A 27,353-nucleotide genomic window follows, 5' to 3' on the forward strand; every position below is an offset into this window, starting at 1 on the left:
CATGACCTGACTAGCAACCAACTCACCACAAGCCTGCCAGCTCATGTCGTTCATCCTCAGGCTTTCCCAGATCTCTTTCGGGGTTGGTTTGTAATTACTCTGGTTAGGGATGTTTAAAGTGGAACTGGCTCCATTTTTAGCAACATGAAATCTGATTCAAATCTGCTAATATACACACCCAGGAAGAATATGACATTGAACAAAAATATTCTGACAAGTGAGCACTTAGATGTGGTCATTTTCATGGAGGTGATGGGTGCTTTGCTGGTGTTACAGTCTAACTTTCGAACCAGGGACCCTCTGCACACATAGACAACAGCCACCCTCGAAGCATCGTTACCCATCGCTCCACAAAAGCCGCGGCCCTTGCAGAGCAAAGGGGGAACAACTACTTCAAGGTCTCAGAGCGAGTGACGTCACGGCTTGAAATGCTATTAGCGCGCACCACCGCTAACTAGCTAGCCATTTCACATCGGTTACACTGTCAGTGATTTATTTACAATTCAAGGCACACTTAACCAGCATGGCTACCACAGCATTCTGCAGTGATACACCATCCCATCTGGTGTGCACTTAGTGGGATTATAATTTGTTTTTCCACAGGACAATGACCCAAAACACACCTCCAGGCTGTGTAAGTGCTATTTGACCAAGAAGGAGAGTGATGGAGTGCTGCATCAGATGACCTGGCCTCTGCAATCAAAAAGCATTCCTCATGAAGCTGGTTGAGAGAATGCCAAGAGTGTGCAAAGCTGTCATCAAGGGTGGCTAAATATAAAATATATTTATTTGTCTAACACTTCTTTGGTTACTACATGATTACATTTGTCATCACTATTATTCTACAATGTAGAAAATAGTAAGAAATCAAGAAAAACCCTTGAATGAAGTTTGTCCAACCTTGTGACTGGTGCTATATACTTTCATAAACAGCCAAAAAAGAAACGTCCCTTTTTCAGGACCCTGTCTTTCAAAAGATAAATGAATTTTTACAAATTAACTTCACAGATCTTGTAAAATTGTAAAGTGTTTAAACACGGTTTCACCAGGCTTGTTCAATGAATCATAAACAATTAATGAACATGCACCTGTGGAACGGTCGTTAAGACACTAACAGCTTACAGACTGTAGGAAATTAAGGTCACAGTTATGAAAACTTAGGACACTAAAGAGGCCTTTCTACTGACTCTGAAAAACACCAAAAGAAAGATGCCCAGGGTCCCTGGGCATGAGGAGGAGGCATGAGGCATGAGGACTGCAGACGTGGCCAGGGCAATAAATTGCAATGTCCGTACTGTAAGACAGCACCACAGGGAGACAGGACGGACAGCTGATAGTCCTCGTAGTGGCAGACCACGTGTAACAACACCTGCACAGGATCGTTACATCCGAACATCCCACCTGCGGGACAGGTACAGGATGGCAACAACAACAACTGCCAGAGTTACACCAGGAACGCACAATCCCTCCATCAATGTTCAGACTGTCCACAATAGGCTGAGAAATGCTGGACTGAGGGCTTGTAGGCCTGTTGTAAGGCAGGTATTTATTAGACATCACCGGCAACAACGTCGCCTATGGGCACAAACCCCCCGCCATCGCTGGACCAGACAGGACTGGGAAAAAAAGTGCAGTTCAGGGGTGATGGTCGGATTTGCGCTCATTGTCGAAGGAATGAGCGTTATACTGAGGCATGTACTCTGGAGCGGGATCGATTTGGAGGTGGAGGGTCTGTCATGGTCTGGGGCGGTGTGTCACAGCATCATCCGACTGAGCTTGTCATTGCAGGCAATTTCTACGCTGTGCGTTACAGGGAAGACATCCTCCTCCCTCATGTGGTACCCTTCCTGCAGGCTCATCTTGATGCAGCCCACTGTGTTCTTGGGGACCTTCAATGCTGCAGACATTTTTTGGTACCCTTCCCCCAGATCTGTGCCTCGACACAATCCTGTCTCGGAGCTCTACAGACCTGTCTCGGAGCTCTACGGACAATTCCTTCAACCTCATGGCTTGGTTTTCTGTCTGACATGCACTGTCAACTGTGGGACCTTATATAGACAGGTGTGTGCCTTTTACAAATCATGTCCAATCAATTGAATTTACCACAGGTGGACTCCAATCAAGTTGTAGAAACATCTCAAGGATGATCAATGGAAACAGGATGCACCTGAGCTCAATTTCGAGTCTCATAGCAACGGGTCTGAATACTTGTGTAAAGAAGGAGTCTTGTTTTTCAAAACATTTTAATACATTTGCAAAAAATTCTAAAAGACCTGTTTTCACTTTGTCCTTATGGGATATTGTGATGTCATTATGGGGTATTGTGATGTCATTATGGGGTATTGTGATGTCATTATGGGGTATTGTGTGTAGATGGATGAGGGAAATGTTTTATTTAATCCATTCTAGAATAAGGCTGTAACATAAAACAAAATGTGGAAAAATTCTGAATTCTTTCCGAAGGCACTGTACCTCGATATACAGAGAACATCTAAGGACATTGAGTATATCGCTACTATCAATCATAATGTCAACTGATTACTTATAATCAATGCAGTCACATCTCCCCAAAATCTCCTTTAATGTTTCTCATCAAAACGCAAACTATCGCGCCTCCGCTCCAATATGTCCCCCCCCCCTCCGCTCCAGTCCCCCCCCTCCGCTCCAATATGTCCCCCCCCTCCGCTCCAGTCCCCCCTCCGCTCCAATATGTCCCCCTCCGCTCCAATATGTCCCCCCCCCGCTCCAATATGTTCCCCCTCCGCTCCAATACGTTCCCCCCTCCGCTCCAATATGTCCCCCCCTCCGCTCCAATATGTTCCCCCCTCCGCTCCAATACGTTCCCCCTCCGCTCCAATATGCCCCCCCTCCGCTCCAATACGTTCCCCCTCCGCTCCAATACGTCCCCCTCCGCTCCAATACGTTCCCCCCTCCGCTCCAATATGTCCCCCCTCCGCTCCAATATGTTCCCCCTCCGCTCCAATATGTTCCCCCTCTCCTCCAATATGTTCCCCCTCCACTCCAATATGTCCCCCTCCGCTCCAATATGTTCCCCTCCACTCCAATATGTTCCCCCCTCCCCCCTCCACTCCAATATGTTCCCCCCTCCGCTCCAATACGTTCCCCCTCCGCTCCAATATGTTCCCCCCTCCGCTCCAATATGTTCCCCCTCCGCTCCAATACGTTCCCCCCTCCGCCCCAATACGTCCCCCCTCCGCCCCAATACGTTCCCTCCCTCCTCCGCTCCAATATGTTCCCCCTCCGCTCCAATATGTTCCCCTCTCCCCTCCAATATGTTCCCCCTCCACTCCAATATGTCCCCCTCCGCTCCAATATGTTCCCCCTCCACTCCAATATGTTCCCCCTCCGCTCCAATATGTTTCCCCCCTCCGCTCCAATACGTCCCCCCTCCGCCCCAATACGTTCCCTCCCTCCTCCGCTCCAATATGTTCCCCCTCCGCTCCAATATGTTCCCCCTCCGCTCCAATATGTTCCCCCTCTCCCTCCAATATGTTCCCCCTCCCCTCCAATATGTTCCCCCCCTCCGCTCCAATACGTTCCCCCTCTGCTCCAATACGTTCCCCCTCCGCTCCAATATGTTCCCCCTCCGCTCCAATACGTTCCCCCTCCGCTCCAATATGTTCCCCCCTCCGCTCCAATATGTTCCCCCCTCCGCTCCAATACGTTCCCCCTCTGCTCCAATACGTTTCCCCCTCCGCTCCAATATGTTCCCTCCCCCTCCGCTCCAATATGTTCCCTCCCCCTCCGCTCCAATATGTTCCCTCCCCCCCCCTCAGCTCCAATATGTTCCCTCCCCCCTCAGCTCCAATATGTCCCCCTCCGCCCCAATATGTTCCCCCTCCGCCCCAATATGTTCCCCCTCCCCCCCAATATGTTCCCCCCTCCAATATGCCCCCCCTCCGCTCCAATATGTTCCCCCTCCGCTCCAATATGTTCCCCCCTCCCCTCCAATATGTTCCCCCCTCCGCTCCAATATGTTCCCCCCTCCGCTCCAATATGCCCCCCCTCCGCTCCAATATGTCCCCCCCCTCCTCTCCAATATGTTCCCCCTCCGCCCAATATGTTCCCCCCCCGCTCCAATATGTTCCCCCTCCCCGCTCCAATATGTTTCCAATATGTCCCCCCTCCGCTCCAATATGTTCTCCAATATGTCCCTCCTCCAATATGTCCCCCCCCAATAAGTCCCCCTCAGCTCCAATATGTTCCCCCTCCGCCCCAATATGTTCCCCCCCTCCGCCCAATATGTTCCCCCCCCGCTCCAATATGTTCCCCCCTCCGCTCCAATATGCCCTCCTCCTCCAATATGTTCCCCCCCCTCTGCTCCAATATGCCCCCCCGCCCCCTCCAATATGCCCCCCTCCGCTCCAATATGCCCCCCCCCCTCCGCTCCAATATGCCCCCTCCGCTCCAATATGTTCCCCCTCCCGCTCCAATATGTTCCCCCTCCGCTCCAATATGTCCCCCTCCCCTCCAATATGTCCCCCCCCTCCGCTGCAATATGTTCCCCCTCCGCCCCAATATGTTCCCCCTCCCCCTCCGCTGCAATATGTTCCCCCTCCGCCCCAATATGTTCCCCCTCCGCCCCAATATGTTCCCCCTCCGCCCCAATATGTTCCCCCTCCGCCCCAATATGTCCCCCCCAATATGTTCCCCCTCCGCTCCAATATGTTCCCCCTCCGCCCTCCGCCCCCTCCGCTCCAATATGTTCCCCCCTCCGCCCCAATATGTTCCCCCTCCGCTCCAATATTCCCCCCTCCGCTCCAATACGTTCCCCCTCCGCTCCAATATGTCCCCCCCCAATCCAATAAGTCCCCCTCCGCTCCAATATGTTCCCCCTCCGCTCCAATATGTTCCCCCTCCGCCCCAATATGTTCCCCCCTCCGCTCCAATATGTTCCCCCCTCCGCTCCAATATGCCCCCCTCCCCTCAATATGTTCCCTCCCCCTCTGCTCCAATATGCCCCCCCTCCGCTCCAATATGCCCCCTCCGCTCCAATATGCCCCCCTCCGCTCCAATATGTTCCCCCTCCGCTCCAATATGTTCCCCCTCCGCTCCAATATGTTCCCCCGCCTCCACATATGCCTCCTCCAATAAGTCCCCCTCCCTCCAATATGTTCCCCCTCCGCCCCAATATGTTCCCCCTCCGCCCAATATGTTCCCCCCTCCGCTCCAATATGTTCCCCCTCCGCTCCAATATGTTCCCCCTCCGCTCCAATATGTTCCCCCTCCAATATGTTCTCCGCTCCAATATGTTCCCCCTCCCCAATATGCTCCAATATGTTCCCCTCCGCTCCAATATGTTCCCCCCTCCGCTCCAATATGCCCCCCCTCCGCTCCAATATGTTCCCCCTCCGCTCCAATCCCCCCCCCTCTGCTCCAATACGTTCCCCCCTCCGCTCCAATATGTTCCCTCCAATAAGTCCCCCCTCAGCTCCAATATGTTCCCCCCCCTCCGCCCCAATATGTTCCCTCCGCCCCCAATATGTTCCCCCCCCCTCCGCTCCAATATGTTCCCCCCTCCGCTCCAATATGTTCCCCCTCCCCTCCAATATGTTCCCCCCTCTGCTCCAATATGTTCCCTCCGCTCCAATATGCCCCCCCTCCGCTCCAATATGTTCCCCCCCTCCGCTCCAATATGTTCCCCCCTCCGCTCCAATATGTTCCCCCTCCGCCCCAATATGTTCCCCCTCCCTCCAATATGTTCCCCCTCCCTCCAATATGTTCCCCCTCCGCTCCAATATGTTCCCCCCCTCCGCCCCAATATGTTCCCCGCCCAATAATACGTTCCCCCCTCCGCTCCAATACGTTCCCCCTCCGCTCCAATATGTTACCCCCTCCGCTCCAATATGTTCCCCCTCTGCTCCAATAAGTCCCCCTCCGCTCCAATATGTTCCCCCCCCTCCGCTCCAATATGTTCCCCCCCTCCGCTCCAATATGTTCCCTCCCCCTCCAATATTCCCCCCCTCCAATATGCCCCCCCCGCTCCAATATGTCCCCCTCCGCTCCAATATGTTCCCCCTCCGCTCCAATATGTTCCCCCTCCGCCCCAATATGTTCCCCCCCCGCTCCAATATGTTCCCCCCCCTCCGCCCCAATATGTTCCCCCCTCCTCCAATATGTTCCCCCCTCCAATATGTTCCCCCCCTCCGCTCCAATATGTTCCCCCCCCTCCCGCTCAATATGTTCCCCCCTCCGCCCCAATATGTTCCCCCCTCCGCTCCAATATGTTCCCCCCTCCAATATGTTCCCCCTCCGCCCCAATATGTCCCCCAATATGTTCCCCCTCCGCTCCAATATGTCCCCCCGCTCCAATAAGTCCCCCTCAGCTCCAATATGTTCCCCCCTCCGCCCCAATATGTTCCCCCTCCGCCCCAATATGTTCCCCCCTCCGCTCCAATATGTTCCCCCCTCCGCTCCAATATGCCCCCTCCCCCAATATGTTCCCTCCCCCTCTGCTCCAATATGCCCCCCCTCCGCTCCAATATGCCCCCTCCGCTCCAATATGCCCCCCTCCGCTCCAATATGCCCCCTCCGCTCCAATATGTTCCCCCCTCCGCTCCAATATGTTCCCCCTCCGCCCCAATATGTCCCCCCTCCTCCAATATGTCCCCCCGCGCCAATCCGCTGCAATATGTTCCCCCTCCGCCCCAATATGTTCCCCCCCCCCCGCTGCAATATGTTCCCCCCTCCGCCCCAATATGTTCCCCCTCCGCCCCAATATGTTCCCCCTCCGCCCCAATATGTTCCCCCTCCGCCCCAATATGTCCCCCCTCCGCCCCAATATGTTCCCCCTCCGCCCTCCGCCCCAATATGTTCCCCCTCCGCCCCAATACGTTCCCCCTCCGCTCCAATACGTTCCCCCTCCGCTCCAATACGTTCCCCCTCCGCTCCAATACGTTCCCCCTCCGCTCCAATATGTCCCCCTCCAATAAGTCCCCCCTCAGCTCCAATATGTTCCCCCTCCGCCCCAATATGTTCCCCCTCCGCCCCAATATGTTCCCCCTCCGCCCCCAATATGTTCCCCCTCCGCTCCAATATGCCCCCCCCTCCCCTCCAATATGCCCTCCCCTCCTCCAATATGTTCCCTCCCCCTCTGCTCCAATATGCCCCCCTCCGCTCCAATATGCCCCCTCCGCTCCAATATGCCCCCCCTCCGCTCCAATATGCCCCCTCCGCTCCAATATGTTCCCCCTCCGCTCCAATAAGTCCCCCTCAGCTCCAATATTTCCCCCTCCGCTCCAATATGTTCCCCCCCTCCAATATGTCCCCCCTCCGCTCCAATATGTTCCCCTCTCCGCCCCAATATGTTCCCCCTCCGCCCCAATATGTTCCCCCTCCGCTCCAATATGTTCCCCCCTCCGCTCCAATATGCCCCCTCCGCTCCAATATGTTCCCTCCCCCTCTGCTCCAATATGCCCCCCTCTGCTCCAATATGCCCCCCTCCGCTCCAATATGTTCCCTCCTCCGCTCCAATATGTTCCCCCCCAATAAGTCCCCCTCAGCTCCAATATGTTCCCTCCCCCAGCTCCAATATGTTCCCTCCCCCTCCGCTCCAATATGTCCCCCCTCCGCCCAATATGTTCCCCCTCCGCCCCAATATGCCCCCCCCTCCAATATGCCCCCCCTCCCCTCCGCTCCAATATGTTCCCCCTCCGCTCCAATATGCCCCCCCCTCCCCTCCAATATGTTCCCCCCTCCGCTCCAATATGTTCCCCCCTCCGCCTCCAATATGCCCCCCTCCGCCCCAATATGTCCCCCTCCGCTCCAATATGTCCCCCCCCCCTCCAATATGTTCCCCCTCCGCCCCAATATGTTCCCCCCGCCCGCCCCAATATGTTCCCCCCCCTCCTCCAATCCCCCCCCAAGGCTCCAATATGTCCCCCCTCCGCTAAGTCCCCCTCCGCTCCAATATGTTCCCCCTCCGCTCCAATATGTTCCCCCCTCCGCCCCAATATGTTCCCCCTCCGCTCCAATATGTTCCCCCCTCCGCTCCAATATGTTCCCCCTCCCCTCCAATATGTTCCCTCCCCCTCTGCTCCAATATGCCCCCTCCGCTCCAATATGCCCCCCCCGCTCCAATATGCCCCCCTCCGCTCCAATATGCCCCCCTCCGCTCCAATATGCCCCCCTCCGCTCCAATATGTTCCCCCCCTCCGCTCCAATATGTTCCCCCCTCCGCTCCAATATGTCCCCCCTCTCCCCCCAATATGTCCCCCCTCCGCTGCAATATGTTCCCCCCTCCGCCCCAATATGTTCCCCCCTCCGCCCCAATATGTTCCCCCTCCCGCTGCAATATGTTCCCCCCTCCCGCTGCAATATGTTCCCCCCTCCGCCCCAATATGTTCCCCCTCCGCCCCAATATGTTCCCCCTCCGCCCCAATATGTTCCCCCCTCCGCCCCAATATGTCCCCCCTCCGCCCCAATATGTTCCCCCCCCTCCGCCTCCGCCCCAATATGTTCCCCCTCCGCCCCAATACGTTCCCCCTCCGCTCCAATACGTTCCCCCTCCGCTCCAATACGTTCCCCTCCGCTCCAATACGTTCCCTCCAATACGTTCCCCCTCCGCTCCAATACGTTCCCCCTCCGCTCCAATACGTTCCCCCTCCGTTCCAATATGCCCCCCTCCGCTCCAATACGTTCCCCCTCCGCTCCAATACGTTCCCCCTCCGCTCCAATATGCCCCCCCCTCCGCTCCAATACGTTCCCCCTCCGCTCCAGTACGTTCCCCCTCCGCTCCAATATGCCCCCCAATCCCCCCTCCGCTCCAATACGTTCCCCCTCCGCTCCAATACGTTCCCCCTCCGCTCCAATACGGTCCCCCTCCGCTCCAATACGGTCCCCCTCCGCTCCAATACGTTCCCCCTCCACTCCAATATTTCCCCCCTCCGCTCCAGTACGTTCCCCCTCCGCTCCAATATGTTCCCCCTCCACTCCAATATGCCCCCCCCGCTCCAATATGCCCCCCCCCCCCTCCGCTCCAATACGTTCCCCCTCCGCTCCAATACGGTCCCCCTCCGCTCCAATACGGTCCCCCTCCGCTCCAATACGTTCCCCCTCCGCTCCAATACGTTCCCCCCTCCACTCCACTTGGTTCTAATGTTTATTTTAAAGAGACTTCAGTGTACAGCTTATAGGTTCTAGTGTGACATCCCTGAATATGTATTTGGGAGGGGAAAAAAAGGAAAGATGCTTTCAACTTGTATATACATTTTTATTATACTACAGTTTGATAGACTGGTTTACACATTTGTAGTGAACGGTAAAGATGTACAGGGTTTTTGGCTTTTCATACAGATGGATTTTTTTGTTGGATTGATGATACCAAAATGTTAAAATTAAGAAGAAAACAGGATTTTCTGTTCAAGGCTGATTCAATGGATGTTTTTGTGTTGGACTCAATCCACACAATGGCAGAATATTGTCTGCAGAGAAGTTGGTTTGCCCTCGTCAACATTGCGAGCTTGTTGAGTTGGTTTCTGTATACATGCAGTACAGAGTTCTGGTAGAAAGTCTTGTTTAATTCAATAACAAAATGCTACCATCAAGAAAAACAAAATAATTACACCTTCGGGTAATCCACACCTGAAGTAATGCCAAGGGAGGGAGGAGAGTCAAAGGGTGTGTTCACTAGTGTACACCCCCCCCGTAAGCAAACGGAAAATGATTGGTCATAACAAGAGAGTTTCTATTGGACCATTTTAGGTAGGTCCCGCCCCGTTTCCTAAGGTTCCAATCCATGGAAAATCTTGGGACCAAAAGAATCTTTCAAATGTTTCCTATTGAAGTTGCACACTGTGAGTGTGAGGATAAGGAAGCCACTGACACACACACAATGACAATGATCGTCCCCCTTTCCAGAAAACTGGGTGCTGTTCATTAGGGCATGTTACAGAAAATAATTTTGCAAAAGACACCAAAAAAGAAAAAAAAAAAAGAAGTGTTTCTTATTGGACAACTCCAACACCGTATTAAATTAGCACAAAACGTTTTGCAGTGGAAAATGAAAACAAGTGTTCCTCATTGGACAGGTAGTTCAGTTAGTCCCTTCCTGTCACAGTCTGTTTTCTTCCGTTTGGCGCCGAATGAACATGACCCAGGAGGAATGAAACCCTCCAACAATAACCATTTTAATGTAAATTTGTCCATAGCAGTTTGTTTATTCATTGTCCTCATTATACTACGTCCTCAATTACTGTCCTGCCAACCACATTTATTTTATCGTCACAATCAAATGACTATCTTTAATACATACGGTATACAAACGTATACCTTAAAATGATGTTTGCCAATACATCTCCTGCAGATATTCACGCGTGATTGTCTGAGTTTACAGATGAGACTTGTCTATCTATCGTAGCACTGCTCGTTCATATCGTAGGAATATTGTTTTATACCAACAAAACCACAATGTCTCAAGTACTTAATAATACATTGATCTTTGTTTACACAACTTCAGATACAAAATGTCAGCATGTCTATTGGGGGGGTGGTGTTCTGCCAAATTTAAATCGACAAAATTAATATTGACAGATCAAAAATAATACCTTACAGTTTCTCATCCTCAAGAACAGAACTTCATTATTCTTACAAATCTGTTTAGGTCCTTATTCACACAGCAGAGGGCAGTCCTGGGTTGGGCTGCATCCCAAATCTATGGACCCCTATCCCTTATATAGCTCACGACTTTTCACCGAAGGCCTATGGGGTCAAGTTGTGCCCTATAAATAGGGAGTAGGATGCTGTGCTGCATCTCTGCTACAGGAGGATCTACAATTGTGATGCCTAGAAAACATTCCAACAACACAACCAGAGCAAACAAACTGTAGTCGGTCCGCGTCAGGAAATAAAGAATCTGGTGATCATTGGATAAAGCTAAAAGAGGCCAGACTTAAGACCCGAGGAGAGTCCTTCCTTTTCTTGCATCCTTCCTTAAACCCTTCCTTAAACCCTTCCTTCCTCTGTGAAGGCACCGACACTGAGCACCGGGGTGCAAAATGAAACCGCATCAACAGGAGGATGCTTCCTCTCTCTCCACTTATCTGAGTTTCTTTAACCTTCCTAGCTCACCGGACCGCGGGAAGGGCCGTTTCATCAGGCAGAGCTCTGGACACCTCTCCATCAGGTCCTCAGAGCACCCCCATGCTACAACAAGGCCTTCAGAGAATACATTTCCCAGAGTGCAGTGCTTCTGCTTTGTCCTCTAGCTACCACAGTGGAACTGGAATGCTACTCAGACTTCCTGGATCATGTGATCTGGTCCAAGGACAGAGAAGAGATGGTGCATAGGTGGAGTGGAGGGACGCTAGCTAGCTGGTAGCTAACCAGCAGAGCTAGCTGTGCGTCTGGTGAAGGGATAGCAACATTAGCTAGCTGGTAGCCAACCAGCAGAGCTAGCTGTCCGTCTGGTGAAGGGATAGCAACATTAGCTAGCTGGTAGCCAACCAGCAGAGCTAGCTGTCCGTCTGTTGAAGGGATAGCAACATTAGCTAGCTGGTATCTAACCAGCAGAGCTAGCTGTCTGTCTGGTGAAGGAATAGCAACATTAGCTAGCTGGTAGGTAACCAGCAGAGCTAGCTGTCCGTCTGGTGAAGGAATAGCAACATTAGCTAGCTGGTAGCTAACCAGCAGAGCTAGCTGTCCGTCTGGTGAAGGGATAGCAACATTAGCTAGCTGGTAGCTAACCAGCAGAGCTAGCTGTCTGTCTGGTGAAGGGATAGCAACATTAGCTAGCTGGTAGCTAACCAGCAGAGCTAGCTGTCCGTCTGGTGAAGGGACAGTAACATTAGTTAGCTGCCCTGCTCAGTTTTCAGCCCCTCTGAAGGGATGGGAGGTGAGGCAGAATGGGAGGGGGGAAAAAAAGAGGTGGTGGCAGAGAGAAAGGGAGAACCAGGAGACGGGAGGGGGTCCATTGCATCCATCTCCTATGAGATAATCTCCAGGATGTAGAAAACCAGCTCCATGATGACAGGGCCCTCACTGAATTGACATGCCCCGCTGTGGATGACAGGGATCAGGGTACTGTCCAGGTCGCTCAGGTAACGGGGGAGGAGAGGCTGGCCATTACTGCCCGCCAGGTAACCCACCTAGGAACAGGACAGAGACAGGTAGTTATGATTGATCGATCTATTGTCATGGACATTCTATGTTGTGGAAATTACCACTTGAAGTCAATCTTAAATTAATATTTTTTTTAATTGTCAGCGCGCACCATAGTGAACGTCTGTCAGAAGCTCAAACGGGACGGTCCCGTTAGTTCCCTTATATACTGACAAGTCATATTTGCATGATTTAGCTTATTCATCAATTCATAATTAGATGAATGAAACACATTTTTAATTGACAGACCAATGCCACACAAGGCTTCTTCTCTCCAAGCGGGAGACCTTGAAACTGAGATATCTTTCGTTCTCAAAACAAGGTGAATAGAACACAGACATGGGTTATTAGAACAGGACATGAATAGAACACAGACATGGGTTATTAGAACAGGACATGAATAGAACACAGAAATGGGTTATTAGAACAGGACATGAATAGAACACAGAAATGGGTTATTAGAACAGCACATGAATAGAACACAGACATGGGTTATTAGAACAGGACATGAATAGAACACAGACATGAATAGAACACAGACATGGGTTATTAGAACAGGACATGAATAGAACACAGACATGAATAGAACACAGACATGGGTTATTAGAACAGGACATGAATAGAACACAGAAATGGGTTATTAGAACAGGACATGAATAGAACACAGAAATGGGTTATTAGAACAGGACATGAATAGAACACAGACATGGGTTATTAGAACAGGACATGAATAGAACACAGAAATGGGTTATTAGAACAGGACATGAATAGAACACAGACATGGGTTATTAGAACAGGACATGAATAGAACACAGACATGAATAGAACACAGACATGGGTTATTAGAACAGGACATGAATAGAACACAGACATGGGTTATTAGAACAGCACATGAATAAAACACAGACATGGGTTATTAGAACAGCACATGAATAGAACACAGACATGGGTTATTAGAACAGGACATGAATAGAACACAGACATGGGTTATTAGAACAGCACATGAATAGAACACAGACATGGGTTATTAGAACAGCACATGAATAGAACACAGACATGGGTTATTAGAACAGCACATGAATAGAACACAGACACGGGTTATTAGAACAGGACATGAATAGAACACAGACACGGGTTATTAGAACAGGACATGAATAGAACACAGACACGGGTTATTAGAACAGCACATGAATAGAACACAGACACGGGTTATTAGAACAGGACATGAATAGAACACAGATATGGGTTATTAGAACAGCACATGAATAGAACACAGAAATGTATTGAAAAAGCACAAGAAAAATTTCCAATCAATCTATCCTGGGCGTGCGCACACACACACACACACACACACACCCACACACACAGGTTACTGTAGAACACAGCTACATTACTCTGTCACCTAGTCCAGCACCAAGTCATCACAAACAGCTTGTTGTTTCTTACCCTGGTTTAGAAGACAATTAACAGATGCTTTGGCTGCCCTGATTGGCAGAAATCGTGACAATAGCATTTACCTTTTGCTCTGCTGTCAGAAGGGACAGAGGGATCTGGATTGTACCTTTGATGACAATATACAAAAAAAATAAACATCTACCTGCTCTGAGTCGAGGGTGACGCGTAGGCTCAGCTTGGCCATGCCATCCTCCTTCAACAGTTGCAGGTGAGGGCACAACGCCACACAGAACGCCCTCGCTACGTTCTCCGTCAAACGGCTGTGATCAGCAGGGTCACTCAGACCGTTGGGCTGAGCCTGGTCATCACTCTGGAGGTAGAACACCTGGAGAGAGAGAGCGAGAGGGGGAAATTAGACATCAATATTTCCAAACACCAATCCATTCCTTTTAAATCCATGAAGGGGAATAAACCATCCCTTCAGAGGGGCTGAACCTCTGGGGAGAAGCCCCGCCTCCCATCCCTTCAGAGGGGCTGAACCTCTGGGGAGAAGCCCCGCCTCCCATCCCTTCAGAGGGGCTGAACCTCTGGGGAGAAGCCTCGCCTCCCATCCCTTCAGAGGGGCTGAACCTCTGGGGAGAAGCCTCGCCTCCCATCCCTTCAGAGGGGCTGAACCTCTGGGGAGAAGCCCCGCCTCCCATCCCTTCAGAGGGGCTGAACCTCTGGGGAGAAGCCCCGCCTCCCATCCCTTCAGAGGGGCTGAACCTCTGGGGAGAAGCCTCGCCTCCCATCCCTTCAGAGGGGCTGAACCTCTGGGGAGAAGCCTCGCCTCCCATCCCTTCAGAGGGGCTGAACCTCTGGGGAGAAGCCTCTCCTCCCATCCCTTCAGAGGGGCTGAACCTCGGGGGAGAAGCCTCGCCTCCCATCCCTTCAGAGGGGCTGAACCTCTGGGGAGAAGCCTCGCCTCCCATCCCTTCAGAGGGGCTGAACCTCGGGGGAGAAGCCTCGCCTCCCATCCCTTCAGAGGGGCTGAACTTCGGGGGAGAAGCCTCGCCTCCCATCCCTTCAGAGGGGCTGAACTTCGGGGAAGAAGCCCCGCCTCCCATCCCTTCAGAGGGGCTGAACCTCGGGGGAGAAGCCTCGCCTCCCATCCCTTCAGAGGGGCTGAACTTCGGGGGAGAAGCCTCGCCTCCCATCCCTTCAGAGGGGCTGAACCTCGGGGGAGAAGCCTCGCCTCCCATCCCTTCAGAGGGGCTGAACCTCGGGGGAGAAGCCTCACCTCCCATCCCTTCAGAGGGGCTGAACCTCTGGGGAGAAGGGTGAAGGGAGGATGACAACACGTTACATACCTCTGTCCAGCGGATGACCTTCCCGTTGGCCTTGAACTCCGACCCTTGGAAGATCTTCACACTAGTGATGGACTCCATAGACTTCCCATCGATAGGACTGATCACTCTGTGTTGAGGGGGGGGTATAGTTAACATTTACTGTCAGTCATAGATGGACACAAGAAAGGCAGAGAGTACTGTATTTAAATAAATAAAAATGGTCCAAATCGATCCCTAACCTCCAGCCACTCCTGTAGATTGAGACAGGATTGGATCGTTGGAAGAAATATAGCAACATTACCTTGTCACCCACCCAATCAGAAGACAAGATTAAGCTATTACTAAATGGCTTATATCCATCCAATCCCCTCAGATCTATAGGAGTGTCGGGGCTAGGGGTTGATATCTATCTACTCACATTTACATTTTACATTTAAGTCATTTAGCAGACGCTCTTATCCAGAGCGACTTACAAATTGGTGCGTTCACCTTAAGACATCCAGTGGAACAGCCACTTTACAATAGTACAATACTCCCCTCAGATCTATAGGAGTGTCGGGGCTAGGGGTTGATATCCATCTAATCCCCTCAGATCTATAGGAGTGTCGGGGCTAGGGGTTGATATCCATCTAATCCCCTCAGATCTATAGGAGTGTCGGGGCTAGGGGTTGATATCTATCTACTCCACTCAGATCTATAGGAGTGTCGGGGCTAGGGGTTGATATCTATCTACTCCACTCAGATCTATAGGAGTGTCGGGGCTAGGGGTTGATATCTATCTACTCCCCTCAGATCTATAGGAGTGTCGGGGCTAGGGGTTGATATCTATCTACTCCCATCAGATCTATAGGAGTGTCGGGGCTAGGGGTTGATATCTATCTACTCCCCTCAGATCTATAGGAGTGTCGGGGCTAGGGGTTGATATCCATCTAATCCCCTCAGATCTATAGGAGTGTTGGGGCTAGGGGTTGATATCTATCTACTCCCATCAGATCTATAGGAGTGTCGGGGCTAGGGGTTGATATCTATCTACTCCCCTCAGATCTATAAGAGTGTCGGGGCTAGGGGTTGATATCTATCTACTCCCCTCAGATTTATAGGAGTGTCGGGGCTAGGGGTTGATATCTATCTACTCCCCTCAGATCTATAGGAGTGTCGGGGCTTGCCTCTCCCTCCACTTCCTCCTTGCCTCTCCCTCCACTTCCTCCTTGCCTCTCCCCCACTTCCTCCTTGCCTCTCCCTCCACTTCCTCCTTGCCTCTCCCTCCACTTCCTCCCTGCCTCTCCCTCCACTTCCTCCCTGCCTCTCCCTCCACTTCCTCCCTGCCTCTCCCTCCACTTCCTCCCTGCCTCTCCCTCCACTTCCTCCCAGCCTCTCCCTCCACTTCCTCCCTGCCTCTCCCTCCCTTTTCCCCCTCCACTTCCTCCGTGCCTCTCCCTCCACTTCCTCTTCCTTCCTCCATCTCCCTCCACTTCCTCACCTCTCCCTCTACTTCCTCCCTTCTCCCTGCCTCTCCCTCACTTCCTCCTTGCCTCTCCCTCACTTCCTCGTTGCCAATCCCTGCCTCTCCCTCCACTTCCTCCTTGCCTCTCCCTCCACTTCCTCCCTGCCTCTCCCTCCACTTCCTCCCTGCCTCTCCCTCCACTTCCTCCCTGCCTCTCCCTCCACTTCCTCCCTGCCTCTCCCTCCACTTCCTCCCTTCTCCCTCTACTTCCTCCCTTCTCCCTCTACTTCCTCCCTTCTCCCTGCCTCTTCCTCCATCTCCCTCCACTTCCACCCTTCCTCTCCCTCCACCCTTCCTCTCCCTCCACTTCCTCCCTCCATCTCCCTTCCTCTCCCTTCCTCTACCTCTCCCCTTACCCCTTGTTGAAGTTGATGTCATCTTCTATCCACTGTATGTGAACATGTTCCTGTCTGTCCTCCTGGTCGACCAGGCCACAGGTGATACTGAAGTCCTTCATGTCCCTCAGGGCTTGCCGTAGAGCGTCCATAGTCTCTCCTGTGATCTGCACCATCACACCGTCTACAGGGGAACAACAGGTATATCACCCCCCGTCAACAGGGGAATCACCCCCCCGTCAACAGGGGAATCACCCCCCGTCAACAGGGGAACAACAGGTATATCACCCCCCGTCAACAGGGGAATCACCCCCCCGTCAACAGGGGAACAACAGGTATATCACCCCCCCGTCAACAGGGGAACAACAGGTATATCACCCCCCCGTCAACAGGGGAATCACCCCCCGTCAACAGGGGAACAACAGGTATATCACCCCCCCCCGTCAACAGGGGAATCACCCCCCCGTCAACAGGGAATCACCCCCCGTCAACAGGGGAACAACAGGTATATCACCCCCCCGTCAACAGGGGAACAACAGGTATATCACCCCCCCGTCAACAGGGGAACAACAGGTATATCACCCCCCCCCGTCAACAGGGGAACAACAGGTATATCACCCCCTCCCCGTCAACAGGGGAACAACAGGTATATCACCCCCCCCCGTCAATAGGGGAACAAGAGGTATATCCCCCCCCCCGTCAACAGGGGAACAAGAGGTATATCCCCCTCCCCCGTCAACAGGGGAACAACAGGTATATCACCCCCCGTCAACAGGGGAACAACAGGTATATCACCCCCCCCGTCAACAGGGGAACAAGAGGTATATCCCCCCCCCGTCAACAGGGGAACAAGAGGTATATCCCCCCGTCAACAGGGGAACAACAGGTATACCCCCCGTCAACAGGGGAACGAGGGGTATATTCCCCCCCGTCAACAGGGGAACAACAGGTATATCCCCCTCCCCCCCCCGTCAACAGGGGAATCACCCCCCCCCCCGTCAACAGGGGAATCACCCCCCTCCCCCCGTCAACAGGGGAATCACCCCCCCCCCCGTCAACAGGGGAATCACCCCCCTCCCCCGTCAACAGGGGAACAACAGGTATATCACCCCCTCCCCCGTCAACAGGGGAACAACAGGTATATCACCCCCTCCCCCTCTGGGTACATCCTATCAACAATATAACAGGTGGGTACATCCTATTAACAAGGTGGGTACATCCTATTAACAATATAACAGGAGGGTACATCCTATTAACAATATAACAGGAGGGTACATCCTATTAACAAGGTGGGTACATCCTATTAACAATATAACAGGTGGGTACATCCTATTAACAATATAACAGGAGGGTACATCCTATTAACAAGGTGGGTACATCCTATTAACAATATAACAGGAGGGTACATCCTATTAACAATATAACAGGAGGGTACATCCTATTAACAAGGTGGGTACATCCTATTAACAATATAACAGGTGGGTACATCCTATTAACAATATAACAGGTGGGTACATCCTATTAACAATATAACAGGTGGGTACATCCTATTAACAATATAACAGGTGGGTACATCCTATTAACAATATAACAGGAGGGTACATCCTATTAACAAGGTGGGTACATCCTATTAACAATATAACAGGTGGGTACATCCTATTAACAATATAACAGGTGGGTACATCCTATTAACAATATAACAGGAGGGTACATCCTATTAACAATATAACAGGAGGGTACATCCTATTAACAATATAACAGGTGGGTACATCCTATTAACAATATAACAGGTGGGTACATCCTATTAACAATATAACAGGTGGGTACATCCTATTAACAATATAACAGGAGGGTACATCCTATTAACAATATAACAGGAGGGTACATCCTATTAACAAGGTGGGTACATCCTATTAACAAGGTGGGTACATCCTATTAACAATATAACAGGTGGGTACATCCTATTAACAATATAACAGGAGGGTACATCCTATTAACAAGGTGGGTACATCCTATTAACAATATAACAGGTGGGTACATCCTATTAACAAGGTGGGTACATCCTATTAACAATATAACAGGTGGGTACATCCTATTAACAATATAACAGGTGGGTACATCCTATTAACAATATAACAGGTGGGTACATCCTATTAACAAGGTGGGTACATCCTATTAACAATATAACAGGAGGGTACATCCTATTAACAATATAACAGGAGGGTACATCCTATTAACAATATAACAGGAGGGTACATCCTATTAACAATATAACAGGAGGGTACATCCTATTAACAATATAACAGGAGGGTACATCCTATTAACAAGGTGGGTACATCCTATTAACAAGGTGGGTACATCCTATTAACAAGGTGGGTACATCCTATTAACAATATAACAGGTGGGTACATCCTATTAACAATATAACAGGTGGGTACATCCTATTAACAATATAACAGGAGGGTACATCCTATTAACAAGGTGGGTACATCCTATTAACAAGGTGGGTACATCCTATTAACAATATAACAGGTGGGTACATCCTATTAACAAGGTGGGTACATCCTATTAACAATATAACAGGTGGGTACATCCTATTAACAATATAACAGGTGGGTACATCCTATTAACAAGGTGGGTACATCCTATTAACAAGGTGGGTACATCCTATTAACAATATAACAGGTGGGTACATCCTATTAACAAGGTGGGTACATCCTATTAACAATATAACAGGAGGGTACATCCTATTAACAAGGTGGGTACATCCTATTAACAATATAACAGGAGGGTACATCCTATTAACAAGGTGGGTACATCCTATCAACACTATAACAGGTGGGTACATCCTATTAACAAGGTGGGTACATCCTATTAACAATATAACAGGTGGGTACATCCTATTAACAATATAACAGGTGGGTACATCCTATTAACAAGGTGGGTACATCCTATTAACAATATAACAGGAGGGTACATCCTATTAACAAGGTGGGTACATCCTATTAACAATATAACAGGTGGGTACATCCTATTAACAAGGTGGGTACATCCTATTAACAAGGTGGGTACATCCTATTAACAAGGTGGGTACATCCTATTAACAATATAACAGGTGGGTACATCCTATTAACAATATAACAGGTGGGTACATCCTATTAACAATATAACAGGTGGGTACATCCTATTAACAATATAACAGGAGGGTACATCCTATTAACAATATAACAGGAGGGTACATCCTATTAACAATATAACAGGAGGGTACATCCTATTAACAAGGTGGGTACATCCTATTAACAATATAACAGGTGGGTACATCCTATTAACAATGAGGGTACATCCTATTAACAATATAACAGGTGGGTACATCCTATTAACAATATAACAGGTGGGTACATCCTATTAACAATATAACAGGAGGGTACATCCTATTAACAATATAACAGGAGGGTACATCCTATTAACAAGGTGGGTACATCCTATTAACAAGGTGGGTACATCCTATTAACAAGGTGGGTACATCCTATTAACAATATAACAGGAGGGTACATCCTATTAACAATATAACAGGTGGGTACATCCTATTAACAAGGTGGGTACATCCTATTAACAATATAACAGGTGGGTACATCCTATTAACAATATAACAGGTGGGTACATCCTATTAACAAGGTGGGTACATCCTATTAACAAGGTGGGTACATCCTATTAACAATATAACAGGTGGGTACATCCTATTAACAATATAACAGGAGGGTACATCCTATTAACAATATAACAGGTGGGTACATCCTATTAACAATATAACAGGAGGGTACATCCTATTAACAATATAACAGGTGGGTACATCCTATTAACAAGGTGGGTACATCCTATTAACAATATAACAGGTGGGTACATCCTATTAACAAGGTGGGTACATCCTATTAACAATATAACAGGAGGGTACATCCTATTAACAAGGTGGGTACATCCTATTAACAATATAACAGGTGGGTACATCCTATTAACAAGGTGGGTACATCCTATTAACAAGGTGGGTACATCCTATTAACAATATAACAGGAGGGTACATCCTATTAACAATATAACAGGAGGGTACATCCTATTAACAAGGTGGGTACATCCTATTAACAAGGTGGGTACATCCTATTAACACTATAACAGGAGGGTACATCCTATTAACAAGGTGGGTACATCCTATTAACACTATAACAGGAGGGTACATCCTATTAACAAGGTGGGTACATCCTATTAACACTATAACAGGAGGGTACATCCTATTAACAATATAACAGGAGGGTACATCCTATTAACAAGGTGGGTACATCCTATCAACACTATAACAGGAGGGTACATCCTATCAACAATATAACAGGTGGGTACATCCTATTAACAAGGTGGGTACATCCTATTAACAATATAACAGGTGGGTACATCCTATTAACAATATAACAGGTGGGTACATCCTATTAACAATATAACAGGTGGGTACATCCTATTAACAATATAACAGGTGGGTACATCCTATTAACAATATAACAGGTGGGTACATCCTATTAACAATATAACAGGTGGGTACATCCTATTAACAATATAACAGGAGGGTACATCCTATTAACAACATAACAGGAGGGTACATCCTATTAACAAGGTGGGTACATCCTATTAACAAGGTGGGTACATCCTATTAACAAGGTGGGTACATCCTATTAACAATATAACAGGAGGGTACATCCTATTAACAATATAACAGGTGGGTACATCCTATTAACAATATAACAGGTGGGTACATCCTATTAACAATATAACAGGTGGGTACATCCTATTAACAATATAACAGGAGGGTACATCCTATTAACAATATAACAGGTGGGTACATCCTATTAACAATATAACAGGAGGGTACATCCTATTAACAAGGTGGGTACATCCTATTAACAATATAACAGGAGGGTACATCCTATTAACAAGGTGGGTACATCCTATTAACAATATAACAGGTGGGTACATCCTATTAACAAGGTGGGTACATCCTATTAACAAGGTGGGTACATCCTATTAACAATATAACAGGAGGGTACATCCTATTAACAATATAACAGGAGGGTACATCCTATTAACAAGGTGGGTACATCCTATTAACACTATAACAGGAGGGTACATCCTATTAACAAGGTGGGTACATCCTATTAACACTATAACAGGAGGGTACATCCTATTAACAAGGTGGGTACATCCTATTAACAAGGTGGGTACATCCTATTAACACTATAACAGGAGGGTACATCCTATTAACAATATAACAGGAGGGTACATCCTATTAACAAGGTGGGTACATCCTATCAACACTATAACAGGAGGGTACATCCTATCAACACTATAACAGGTGGGTACATCCTATTAACAATATAACAGGTGGGTACATCCTATTAACAATATAACAGGTGGGTACATCCTATTAACAATATAACAGGAGGGTACATCCTATTAACAATATAACAGGTGGGTACATCCTATTAACAAGGTGGGTACATCCTATTAACAATATAACAGGTGGGTACATCCTATTAACAATATAACAGGTGGGTACATCCTATTAACAAGGTGGGTACATCCTATTAACAATATAACAGGAGGGTACATCCTATTAACAAGGTGGGTACATCCTATTAACAATATAACAGGTGGGTACATCCTATTAACAAGGTGGGTACATCCTATTAACAAGGTGGGTACATCCTATTAACAATATAACAGGTGGGTACATCCTATTAACAATATAACAGGTGGGTACATCCTATTAACAATATAACAGGAGGGTACATCCTATTAACAATATAACAGGAGGGTACATCCTATTAACAATATAACAGGAGGGTACATCCTATTAACAATATAACAGGAGGGTACATCCTATTAACAATATAACAGGTGGGTACATCCTATTAACAATATAACAGGTGGGTACATCCTATTAACAAGGAGGGTACATCCTATTAACAATATAACAGGTGGGTACATCCTATTAACAATATAACAGGTGGGTACATCCTATTAACAAGGAGGGTACATCCTATTAACAATATAACAGGTGGGTACATCCTATTAACAAGGTGGGTACATCCTATTAACAATATAACAGGTGGGTACATCCTATTAACAAGGTGGGTACATCCTATTAACAATATAACAGGTGGGTACATCCTATTAACAAGGTGGGTACATCCTATTAACAATATAACAGGTGGGTACATCCTATTAACAAGGTGGGTACATTCTATTAACAAGGTGGGTACATCCTATTAACAATATAACAGGTGGGTACATCCTATTAACAAGGTGGGTACATCCTATTAACAATATAACAGGTGGGTACATCCTATTAACAAGGTGGGTACATCCTATTAACAATATAACAGGTGGGTACATCCTATTAACAAGGTGGGTACATCCTATTAACAATATAACAGGTGGGTACATCCTATTAACAAGGTGGGTACATCCTATTAACAATATAACAGGAGGGTACATCCTATTAACAAGGTGGGTACATCCTATTAACAATATAACAGGAGGGTACATCCTATTAACAATATAACAGGTGGGTACATCCTATTAACAATATAACAGGAGGGTACATCCTATTAACAATATAACAGGAGGGTACATCCTATTAACAAGGTGGGTACATCCTATTAACAAGGTGGGTACATCCTATCAACACTATAACAGGTGGGTACATCCTATTAACAATATAACAGGTGGGTACATCCTATTAACAAGGTGGGTACATCCTATTAACAAGGTGGGTACATCCTATTAACAATATAACAGGTGGGTACATCCTATTAACAATATAACAGGTGGGTACATCCTATTAACAATATAACAGGTGGGTACATCCTATTAACAAGGTGGGTACATCCTATTAACAATATAACAGGTGGGTACATCCTATTAACAAGGTGGGTACATCCTATTAACAAGGTGGGTACATCCTATTAACAATATAACAGGTGGGTACATCCTATTAACAATATAACAGGAGGGTACATCCTATTAACACTATAACAGGTGGGTACATCCTATTAACAATATAACAGGAGGGTACATCCTATTAACAATATAACAGGTGGGTACATCCTATTAACAATATAACAGGAGGGTACATCCGATTAACAATATAACAGGAGGGTACATCCTATTAACAATATAACAGGTGGGTACATCCTATTAACAATATAACAGGAGGGTACATCCGATTAACAATATAACAGGAGGGTACATCCTATTAACAAGGTGGGTACATCCTATTAACAATATAACAGGTGGGTACATCCTATTAACAAGGTGGGTACATCCTATTAACAATATAACAGGTGGGTACATCCTATTAACAAGGTGGGTACATCCTATTAACACTATAACAGGTGGGTACATCCTATTAACAAGGTGGGTACATCCTATTAACAATATAACAGGTGGATACATCCTATTAACAAGGTGGGTACATCCTATTAACAATATAACAGGTGGGTACATCCTATTAACAAGGTGGGTACATCCTATTAACAATATAACAGGAGGGTACATCCTATTAACAATATAACAGGTGGATACATCCTATTAACACTATAACAGGTGGGTACATCCTATTAACAATATAACAGGAGGGTACATCCTATCAACAATATAACAGGAGGGTACATCCTATTAACAAGGTGGGTACATCCTATTAACAATATAACAGGTGGGTACATCCTATTAACAATATAACAGGAGGGTACATCCTATTAACAATATAACAGGTGGGTACATCCTATTAACAAGGTGGGTACATCCTATTAACAAGGTGGGTACATCCTATTAACAATATAACAGGTGGGTACATCCTATTAACAATATAACAGGTGGGTACATCCTATTAACAAGGTGGGTACATCCTATTAACAATATAACAGGTGGGTACATCCTATTAACAAGGTGGGTACATCCTATTAACAAGGTGGGTACATCCTATTAACAATATAACAGGTGGGTACATCCTATTAACAATATAACAGGAGGGTACATCCTATTAACACTATAACAGGTGGGTACATCCTATTAACAATATAACAGGAGGGTACATCCTATTAACAATATAACAGGTGGGTACATCCTATTAACAATATAACAGGAGGGTACATCCGATTAACAATATAACAGGAGGGTACATCCTATTAACAATATAACAGGTGGGTACATCCTATTAACAATATAACAGGAGGGTACATCCGATTAACAATATAACAGGAGGGTACATCCTATTAACAAGGTGGGTACATCCTATTAACAATATAACAGGTGGGTACATCCTATTAACAAGGTGGGTACATCCTATTAACAATATAACAGGTGGGTACATCCTATTAACAAGGTGGGTACATCCTATTAACACTATAACAGGTGGGTACATCCTATTAACAAGGTGGGTACATCCTATTAACAATATAACAGGTGGATACATCCTATTAACAAGGTGGGTACATCCTATTAACAATATAACAGGTGGGTACATCCTATTAACAAGGTGGGTACATCCTATTAACAATATAACAGGAGGGTACATCCTATTAACAATATAACAGGTGGATACATCCTATTAACACTATAACAGGTGGGTACATCCTATTAACAATATAACAGGAGGGTACATCCTATCAACAATATAACAGGAGGGTACATCCTATTAACAAGGTGGGTACATCCTATTAACAATATAACAGGTGGGTACATCCTATTAACAATATAACAGGAGGGTACATCCTATTAACAATATAACAGGTGGGTACATCCTATTAACAAGGTGGGTACATCCTATTAACAAGGTGGGTACATCCTATTAACAATATAACAGGTGGGTACATCCTATTAACAATATAACAGGTGGGTACATCCTATTAACAAGGTGGGTACATCCTATTAACAATATAACAGGTGGGTACATCCTATTAACAAGGTGGGTACATCCTATTAACAAGGTGGGTACATCCTATTAACAATATAACAGGTGGGTACATCCTATTAACAATATAACAGGAGGGTACATCCTATTAACACTATAACAGGTGGGTACATCCTATTAACACTATAACAGGTGGGTACATCCTATTAACAATATAACAGGAGGGTACATCCTATTAACAAGGTGGGTACATCCTATTAACAATATAACAGGAGGGTACATCCTATTAACAAGGTGGGTACATCCTATTAACAATATAACAGGTGGGTACATCCTATTAACAAGGTGGGTACATCCTATTAACAATATAACAGGTGGGTACATCCTATTAACAAGGTGGGTACATCCTATTAACAATATAACAGGTGGGTACATCCTATTAACAAGGTGGGTACATCCTATTAACAATATAACAGGTGGGTACATCCTATTAACAATATAACAGGTGGGTACATCCTATTAACAATATAACAAGGTGGGTACATCCTATTAACAAGGTGGGTACATCCTATTAACAATATAACAGGAGGGTACATCCTATTAACAAGGTGGGTACATCCTATTAACAATATAACAGGTGGGTACATCCTATTAACAAGGTGGGTACATCCTATTAACAATATAACAGGTGGGTACATCCTATTAACAAGGTGGGTACATCCTATTAACAATATAACAGGTGGGTACATCCTATTAACAAGGTGGGTACATCCTATTAACAATATAACAGGTGGGTACATCCTATTAACAATATAACAGGTGGGTACATCCTATTAACAATATAACAGGTGGGTACATCCTATTAACAATATAACAGGTGGGTACATCCTATTAACAAGGTGGGTACATCCTATTAACAATATAACAGGAGGGTACATCCTATTAACAAGGTGGGTACATCCTATTAACAAGGTGGGTACATCCTATTAACAATATAACAGGTGGGTACATCCTATTAACAAGGTGGGTACATCCTATTAACAATATAACAGGTGGGTACATCCTATTAACAAGGTGGGTACATCCTATTAACAATATAACAGGTGGGTACATCCTATTAACAATATAACAGGTGGGTACATCCTATTAACAATATAACAGGAGGGTACATCCTATTAACAAGGTGGGTACATCCTATTAACAAGGTGGGTACATCCTATTAACAATATAACAGGTGGGTACATCCTATTAACAAGGTGGGTACATCCTATTAACAATATAACAGGTGGGTACATCCTATTAACAATATAACAGGAGGGTACATCCTATTAACAAGGTGGGTACATCCTATTAACAATATAACAGGACGGTACATCCTATTAACAATATAACAGGTGGGTACATCCTATTAACAATATAACAGGTGGGTACATCCTATTAACAAGGTGGGTACATCCTATTAACAATATAACAGGTGGGTACATCCTATTAACAATATAACAGGAGGGTACATCCTATTAACAAGGTGGGTACATCCTATTAACAAGGTGGGTACATCCTATTAACAATATAACAGGTGGGTACATCCTATTAACAAGGTGGGTACATCCTATTAACAAGGTGGGTACATCCTATTAACAAGGTGGGTACATCCTATTAACAAGGTGGGTACATCCTATTAACAAGGTGGGTACATCCTATCAACAATATAACAGGTGGGT

At 47.1% G+C, this 27,353-nt stretch overlaps 1 protein-coding gene across 4 annotated transcripts in view; it reads right to left on the reverse strand.

Annotated features, from left to right (window-relative positions):
* Window positions 1-9,211: 9,211 nt before the first annotated feature.
* The window catches only part of LOC115124306 (zinc finger FYVE domain-containing protein 9-like), a 90,477-nt gene continuing 72,335 nt past the window's right edge, over window positions 9,212-27,353 (reverse strand). For all 4 annotated transcript variants that reach the window (XM_065013819.1, XM_065013820.1, XM_065013821.1 and 1 more), the window contains exons 16-19: window positions 16,701-16,863; window positions 14,862-14,967; window positions 13,715-13,897; window positions 9,212-12,104 (exon numbers count right to left, since the gene is read on the reverse strand). In XM_065013819.1, the coding sequence (XP_064869891.1) occupies window positions 11,943-12,104; window positions 13,715-13,897; window positions 14,862-14,967; window positions 16,701-16,863 (614 nt within the window). In that variant the 3' untranslated portion in view covers window positions 9,212-11,942. The remainder of the gene's footprint in view (window positions 12,105-13,714; window positions 13,898-14,861; window positions 14,968-16,700; window positions 16,864-27,353) is intronic.

Source organism: Oncorhynchus nerka, linkage group LG9b, assembly GCF_034236695.1.
Source record: "Oncorhynchus nerka isolate Pitt River linkage group LG9b, Oner_Uvic_2.0, whole genome shotgun sequence".
Taxonomy (NCBI): Eukaryota; Metazoa; Chordata; class Actinopteri; order Salmoniformes; family Salmonidae; genus Oncorhynchus; species Oncorhynchus nerka.